Genomic DNA, 8675 nt, shown 5'->3' on the forward strand with positions numbered 1-8675 from the left:
TTTTGCAATCTTCTAATTTTAAGAATACTCACCATGAGCCAAAGTGATGGGAGCCAGCAGTCACAAATTGTCTTTAAATCTCATATGCCTTAAAATTTGACAACTTCCAATTAATCTCACAAATGAAATATTAAGTTGATAAAAGGTTCTGAATCTGTCTGTACAGTAGTATTTATTTTCCTTGAGAGTCTTCCCAAAACATGCATTCATTTCTTTTAGGTTATGCAAACCAGCCTAAAGTTTGATTCAGATCTTGTCCAAGTACAAAGTTTCACAGGTAGCTATGGCCCAAATGAATCCCAGGAACCACTGTGAATATAACCAGGAGAGTGTAGGGCTTACTTCTCTGCCTAATAAGTCCAGGATACCTACTGAAAGGGCGGTGAGCATCATCCCATATGTGGTCATCCTAAGGGGCCAATTTCAAAATAAGACTATTTGGCATGCTTTCAGGGACCAAAGATCAAGGACTAATTGGGCAAAGGTTTTTCTTTTCCCAGGAACCCCAATTTAAACAGGATGACCACCAACTGTTCCTTTTTGATCACACACACACACACACACACACACACACACACACACACACACTTGTGTGCCCAAATACCCTTCAGTTTGGGTATATGTCCCAGAGCTGGGTTAACTTGTCTACCAACACACTTTTAATTAAAATTGACTCTCCCTCTCAAAGCAGCTATCAGTTGCCAATAGTTCCTAAGCTGGGGATGGGTTTTCTTATACATTGTGGCACTTCTATTCTGGGAATTTGTCTGGCCTAAAATTGTGTATGTTTTGTTCATGTTATACAGTTATTGTGAGTACATTTGAGTAATTGCCCATATGTCTGGAAAGCACTGATTCCTTATGGTCATCCTCCACCAGTGGCTCTTATAAGCTTTCCAACCTCTCTTCTGCAATAATCCCTGAGGCCGAAGTTTGATATAGATGTGCTATTCAAGGCTGAGCATTCTTCAGTCTCTTGCACATTGACCAGTTGTGTATCTCCCCGTTAATCACCATCTCCTACAAAGGAAAGCTTCTCTTGTGAGAGCTAAGAGATATAATAATCAATGGGTATAACACTAAGTCATCAGGAGTCTGATTTAATACTATGTCCACTGAGTACAATAACAGTAGTAGGTTCTTTCCTATTGCAAATGACCTTTCCAGCCGCAGGTACCTAGACCTGATATTAGTGTCCATTAAGGGCCACATTTTGTGAAGTAGCCCATAAATCCAATTAGAGAGCGGTTAGTGACTCACATGATAATCATGCCATTATTGCAGCAATATGCAGATCTTGCTAGGCCAGTTGTAGGGTTCAGAGCTGGGATGATTATTGATTACTTTCCTCTTATTGTAGCATGCATGATACCTTACTTGGGGATGGAGTAGAGATGTTATAAAAAATCAGAAGGAAATATATCAATTCGAAATCCTACTTAAAAAAGATATATGTACTAGTGCATATATATATATATATATATATATATATAGTTTAAGAATATATAACAAACACAGGGCCAGACATTAGACACTTCCCTTGGAGTTGCTCAGGGTAGTCCAAGAGACTTCCAAAATAACACAGGCTATTGCAACAGTCCTTGATTGCCTCCCAGAACTTGAAGACAAGACCTTACTGCTGAAAATAAGACATACTTCAAACAAAAATTGGAGCAATCGAGCTGACCTGGAAGTTTCCCTCTGAAAACTAACTCATGCTAACAAAGGATACTATGTAAGCTGCGGAGAGAGAATACTAATCAATGATCCTACTCATCTGTAAAACATAATAACCACCACAATGATTGGTTCAGCAAACTATCTCTATTGTTGCAGTGGTGGCACTTTTAACTTGGGGGTAATCAACAACTAGTTGGAATTAAGGCCCACTCAATTGGGAAGGAACTTATATGTGATACTATAAACACAGCTGAATACACATGGCTGGAGAGGTCATAAATCCTAAAGAATAACCTACAGTTGCAACATCCATAGACAAACGTATTTTTTTGGTGTATTCTAAATATGCATTCTAATATTTACAGACAAGTGTGCCTTTCACTATGCATCAAAGAAACTTTTTCAACAAATGGAGACTGATACAGAGTTATACAACTGGTGAAACTCAGAGAATAATTGTCTCTGAGATGCTTAGCCTTACATAACACATTTTCAATGGAACCTCTACACAAAAGGTGAATGCATCTTTCAGTTTTTACCACAGAGATTTCCTTATGCAGCAGATGGCGATGAACACAGAATCTGACAACTGGCCAATACATAGAGAGTATGAGACTAGAGAGTGCTCATTCCTGGACATCTCTTTCAAAATTCTGCTTCCCAAGGCTCTGGAATCATTGCAGAAGATGGGGCAGAAAATTTTAAGAGCCAAAAGTAGTTCATGTTCACAAGGAAACAGTTTTCCAGACAGCAGATAAATTACACATATGAACTCACAGCAATGGTGACCACATGCACAAATCCTATGCAAATTCGAGCCAGACAAAAATCTCAGCATAGACTTGGAGGAGCAAGAAATTCCAACCTACCCCAAGGAACTTTTGACAACTGATGGCTACTGGAGAAAGGGAGAAACTGTCTCTTACAGGGATAGAACTCTTGCTATGTTGACTAGGCTCCATTGGATGGACCAGTGCTGAGAGACATGTGAACAGAAATCAGACTCTATAGGCCATAGTGTATATATAGTGGAGTACACTGAATTTGCTGGGGCATGGGAGGGCAGTGAGGGGAGGGGAGGGTGGGTGACAGGATCTAAATATCATCAAATAATATTGTATGAAAATCACAGAAAGTAAATAACAAATTTTTGAAAAAATAATCCATCATGCACACCATGGCAGAGAAACATGACATTAGCCATGACCAGAGGAGAAAGCTTAGGAGTAACAAACTCCAGCATGCACAGGAAACAGTGAGATGCACAGGAGGTGGGCCACGTCTATAAATTCTCAAAGCCTGCCCACAGAGATGTGCTTCTTCTAACAAGGCTGAAATCCCTAAACCAATGTGAGCACTGGCACTGTCGTGGTTTGAGTATTAAATACCCCTCAAATGCTCGATGTATTTGAATAGGTGTCCTGAGTTGGTGATGCTGCTATGAGAAGTCATGAAATCCCTAGGTGGTATGGTCTTGCTGGAGGAAATATGTCACTGGGGTCAGTATTGAGAGGTCATAGCCTTGTCCCACTTCCAGTTTCTCTCTTACTCTCTGCTTCCTGTTCTTGCTTGAAGATGTGAGGGATGAGCTTTCTGCCCAGGCTGCCTCTGCCACCATGCCTCCTTCACGTTGATGAATTCTTATCTCTATGGAACTATATGCCAAATAAACTCATCATGGACTAAGTTGCCCTGGTCATTGTATTTTACCACAGGAATAAAAAAGTAATTAATACAGCCATGAACTTGAGGCAATTTTCAAACACTTGGAGCCTATGAGGGCTATTTCTCAATTAAGCCATCACATTCCATTCTCTGCCCCCATGGACTTAGGACCATATCGTAAAGTAAAATGCGTTGAGCCCAACTTTTAAAGTCTCCATAGTCTTCAATAATCTCCACACTGTGCAAAATTCCAGTCTCTTTTGAGACTCTCTTTATAATACTATATAAATTCCAAAAGCAAATGACATAATTCCAACATAGCATGGCATAGAGTATGCATTCCCCTTGGGCTGGTATCACCTACTGTATACAGGACACTTCTGCAGATGTTTCACAGCTCTGGGATCTCCAACATCCCGAGAGTCCCTACTCCAACTTAGGCTTCATCTTTGCACTATGGCGACCCAGGGCCTTTTGGTCAATCATAACATTTTTTCCCAAGGGACTTGCCTGCCGTATGCTGCCTGTGCTAAGAGACTCTCTAAAACAGTGGAAAAGGAATCAACAACAACTTCACATTTGTAACTTTCACGTTTCTAAACCCAGTGCCACTACAACACTATCAAGTTAGGCTGCCAGCTTGGAATGGTACTTGCCCCCCTGCACCCATTTTACCAGCAGCTTTAAAAAAAGAGTATTGAATTTTTGTGCATTTCATACAATAAATCTTGACCATATTTAGACCACTTCCTGTACCTGTACACCCTATAGGTCTCCTCCCGCCACTGGCTAGTTTTCATGCATTCTGTCATATAGGTTAAGGACTATCAAGTAAAGTTTGTGTCCCAAAATGTCTATTGGTGTGAGTCATTGAATAGATTCTGGTCAGCCTAATCTCTTCTAAAGAATATCAACTTTCCCTCACATACCAGTGGTTAGTTGTCAGTAGTTCCTCGGCTAATGTTGAGTCTTCTTACCCATTTTCCTGCTTCTATGCTAGGTTTTTGTCTGGTTTGAGTTTGCATGGATCTGCAAGCTGTCACCATTGCTGTAAGTTCATATGTGCAGGTTCACATCCGCTTGGAAAACTGTTTCCTTGTGGTCATCCACCACCTGGCCTGTACAGTCTTTGCTCCCCTTTTCTGAAATGGTCCCTAAGCCATGGGTGACAGAAGTTTAATATCAGAGTCCTATCCAGAAACACACTCTGCAGCCTCTTCTTCTGCACATTTTTGCCAGATGTGGCTTTCTGCATTAATCAACATGTGTTACATGAAGAAGCTTCACTGGTGACAGCTGAGAGATGAATTAATATTCTCTCTGGCCTCTGTTCCACTATGTGTCCTGAACCAAAATGTGGAGGGTGCATTGTAGATATTATACTTAGCGTTGAGCACCTCATAGACACTTATTCTCTTTCTTTATTTATGGAACTCTGTATTAATCTCCATCTGTTATAAAAAGATTTTTTGATGAGTAATGAGAGGTATATTTGTTTGTAAATGTAAGGATACAGATTTAGCATACAGTGAGAATTACATTTATCTAGGAATGTGACAGAGGCAGGGTTTTCTCTAGAATCTATGACCTCTCCAACCATGTCTATTTGACTATGTTTCTAGTACTACACAGGAGTTCCCTCATATTGAGTTGGTTTTAATTCCAATTAGATAGGTGTTGACTACTCCCAAAATAAAAGTGTCACTACTGATCAATAAACTTTGTTGTGCTGGTCATTTTTGTGGTTATTAGCCTTTACAGCTTGGTTGGAGCATTTAGTGGTTTACCTTGGCAGCTTGCATAGTATCCTCTGATACTATGAGAGCTGGTGCTTAGGGAGGAGAATTTTGGGTCAGTTCCAGCTCAATTGTTCCAAGTCTTGTAACTGAAGTATGTTCTATCTTCAGCAATAGGGTCTTACCTTCAAGTTTTGGGAAACAATCAAGGACTGAGGCAATAGCTTCTGTTACTTTGGGAGTTTCTTTGACCATGATCAGCAACTTGAAGGGATATGTCTCCTCTCTGGCTCTGTGTTTCTTCTTATATAGCCTTCAGCTATAGAAACACACACACATACACACACACACACACAGTGTGTGTGTGTGTGTATGTGTGTGTGTGTGTGTGTGTGTATTTTAGTAGACTTTTGAATGAATACATTTCCCTCTGGTTTTTTATACTACATCAGAATTACTTATTTCACCTCTCTCTACCCTTATATAACTCTCCTTCCTTCCTCCCTCCCTCCCTCCCTCCCTCCCTTCCTTCCTTCCTTCACAGTTAAGGAATCCTCATTTTCTCCTTGATTAGAGCTGCCTGCTACTATTATCAGCAGCTTTTAAAAATATTTTTTATTTATTATTTTTATTTTATGTGTACGAGTTTATTGCCTGCATGTGTGTAAGTGCACCTGTGTCATGCAATGCCCTTGGAGGTCAGAAGAGGGTGTTGGATCCCCTGGAACTGGAGTTAGGATGGTTATTATCTACCACATAGGTGCTGGGAATCGAACCTGGGTCCTCTGCAAAAGCAGCCAGTGTTTGTAACCACTGAGCCAACTATCCAGCCCTATCAGCACCTTTTTTTTTAATAACAGAAAAGCCCTTAGACACTATTCTTTCACACTTTAAAAGATTAGCTGGGTGGGATCTTATCTAAGGATACTCATTCCCTTGTTCAGTAGAGCAGGAGGCCTCTCTTTAAGAGTGCTTAACTCCTGGAAAAATGATAGCCTCTCTTCTAGAGCAGGTCTGGGCTGCAACATTATGATTCTTAGTGTTCTTTTGCTATTCAAACTACATATTATCTTTCTGTCTATGAGCTCTCTCTATCTGCATATAAATAATAAAATTTATCAGTAATGATGCAGTTTTTGTTTTGACTTATGGATTTTAACAGTGTTACTTGCATGAGTAAGGATGGGTGTTATTTGCTTGAGCAAGGGCAACATCACAGTGACTCTATCACTGAGGAATATGACACCTTTTCCTCTATTAATTATTAACCTCTCGTAGCTGGGCGAAATGAGGTCAGGCTTCAGGAGCTCCTTCCCAATCCAGGAGAGACTATTAATAAGGTCAATCTATTCAAGTTTTGTACAGGTAACCAGAGCTTCTGTGAGTTCAAGGTCTTCATTTCCAGAAGGCCTCAGTTCACCATACTTGTCCCCATACTTTGACTCTTCCATTCCTTCTACAACCTCTGGCAGGTTATTTCCCTGAGTCTTTGAGTAGCTGATATAGATCTTCCATATAGGGTTGAACAGTAACATTCATTTATTCTCAGGACTATGATCAGTTATGATTCTCTGCATTAACCACTGCCACTGTAAGACCAAGCTTCTCTGATCAAGGCTGACAGTAGCACTATTGCATGGATATAAGCCTAAGTATTCAGAAGGCAGTTAGACAAATGTTGAATTGACAAAACAGCAGTAGTAGATTATCTCTAGGGCCTATGACTCTTCCAGGCATGAGTAGATTATAAAATTTATAGAACCAGTCATGATTTCTGTTCAGTGGAGCAACACACAAATCAAATCAGAGAGGGGCTGTTTATAACAGTCATGCCACTGTTGCACCTCTGATTATATCTCACCTGGCAGGTCAGTGTTGTAGTATACATTGTCTTCAGCTGTAGAAGATGGTTGATAACTTCTTTCTAGCACCTTTTACTTTAAAAACAAATGAGTGTTATGTCTGTTGGTGAAGGCCTATAATTCAACTGACTATAAAGTTGAATCTGAAGATCATACACCCAAGGCCAGCTTAGATAATTAAGAAAACGTTTGCGAGGACCCTTCCCTGCCCGCAGCACGATGGGGGCCGAGGAGGGGGAGTGCGCTGCCATCCCAAACCTCTGTTCCAGAGGAACCACCAAGGAGGCAGGGAGTCTTGTCAAGCAGGAGCTCGTTTATTAAGCAGCAGGCAGGTGTTTATATACATTTGTCAGCATTAGGTGTTCCGCCCCTGTCCTCCCCCAAGACATGATTGGTTTCAGCCATAAAGCCTAATTTAGCATTTTAGATTTCTGTTTCCTCCATCAGTTAAGTTTCCATTTCCTATTTCCCTCTGCCCACATGGTGGGAGCAAGAGCGGGAACCTCCTACCCCCAACAGGGTGTGGTTTCTCTTTCTCATAGCAGGTCCAGGTGTCGGAGATGAGATACAGGAGAAGGTGGGGACCCACCAACAGTCTTCTGGAGCTAGTCTGGCTGCACCCCAGCTGCTTCCTCTGAATGTTGTGCTTTCTCACCTCCTGCCTCCTGCCTCAGGCCCCTACATCTCCCCCTGTTTTATTTATTTATTTATTTATTTATTTATTTATTTATTTATTTATTTCTACATCTCCCCCTGTTTCATTTTCTTTTTCTTAGCTCGTGGCTCCTTAGAGATAGCCCCGGGGATGGGGGTTACCGCCCCCTATCTCCTTTTATTGTGACTCTCCTGTCTTAGGTCACCTCCCCTCAGGGTCTGAAGTTGCCCATCCTCGGGTATCCATGATTGCCCTCATGGTCCCTGTCTTAGGTCATCAGCCTGAGAGGGTGTTACCCGTCATTGGGAATAGTCACATATGATCAATAGGGGTCTATCCCTTTAAGAGGGCAAAACAGCCCGGGCTCTAGGGCCAATTTCAACATCCAGACCTGGACTTGTCCAGGGGAAGGGCCTGAGGGTGACTGAGTGGCCAGGGCAGCTGGACAAAGACTTTCTTCATCTGTCGTTGTTTTTTGATGACTGAGCAGAGACATCTGAGGAGAACAAAAGCTAGCACAAGCATTAGAAATACGCTTCCATAAGCAAGTAACCAAGTTGTGTCCAGGAATCCCTTAATGTGCTCCCATACCTTGCTGAAGAAGGAGGAGTCCATCGAAAGCACCAGGGCTCGAGTGTAATTTAAGGTAATAATTTGATTGGTCAGGAATGTGGAGTAATTAAGAAGCTGTTGATTCCAGTGACCATAAATATACTTAGAGAGCTGTAGGCGTGATTCAGAGAGATTGTGGACCCTATAGGGGGTAAGGCAGAGTGACTTATATTGGGGGTCACAGGCTAGCAGAGCTATAGCCTTGGTAAGCACCACCTCTTCACTTAGGAGGTCAATTTGCTGTTGAAGAACCATAACCGCCTGATGGAGATGCTGATTGATAAGGGACTGAGTGTGAAGGCAGAGGAAGTCTTGGACACTAGGTCATTGAGTATCTCCACAGTAGTGGGTGATTGTGTTATGGCTACCGCCACCATGGTGGACCCCTGATGCAAGGATGATAGTAGAGATGATTGCAGCCATGATCCCAAAGTCCTGCTTTACCCGAGGGGCTTGCATCATGGT

General features: G+C 41.7%; 1 protein-coding gene across 1 annotated transcript in view; it reads right to left on the reverse strand.

Moving 5' to 3' along the window:
* Window positions 1–8465, reverse strand: part of LOC103725537 (olfactory receptor 8H1-like) — a 10326-nt gene extending 1861 nt beyond the window's left edge. Inside the window, exon 1 of the mRNA XM_008822831.1 lies at window positions 8190–8465. Within this exon, the coding sequence (XP_008821053.1) occupies window positions 8190–8465 (276 nt within the window). The remainder of the gene's footprint in view (window positions 1–8189) is intronic.
* Window positions 8466–8675: the final 210 nt, after the last annotated feature.

Source organism: Nannospalax galili, unplaced genomic scaffold (genome assembly GCF_000622305.1).
Source record: "Nannospalax galili isolate Female #2095 unplaced genomic scaffold, S.galili_v1.0 scaffold2789, whole genome shotgun sequence".
NCBI lineage: Eukaryota > Metazoa > Chordata > Mammalia > Rodentia > Spalacidae > Nannospalax > Nannospalax galili.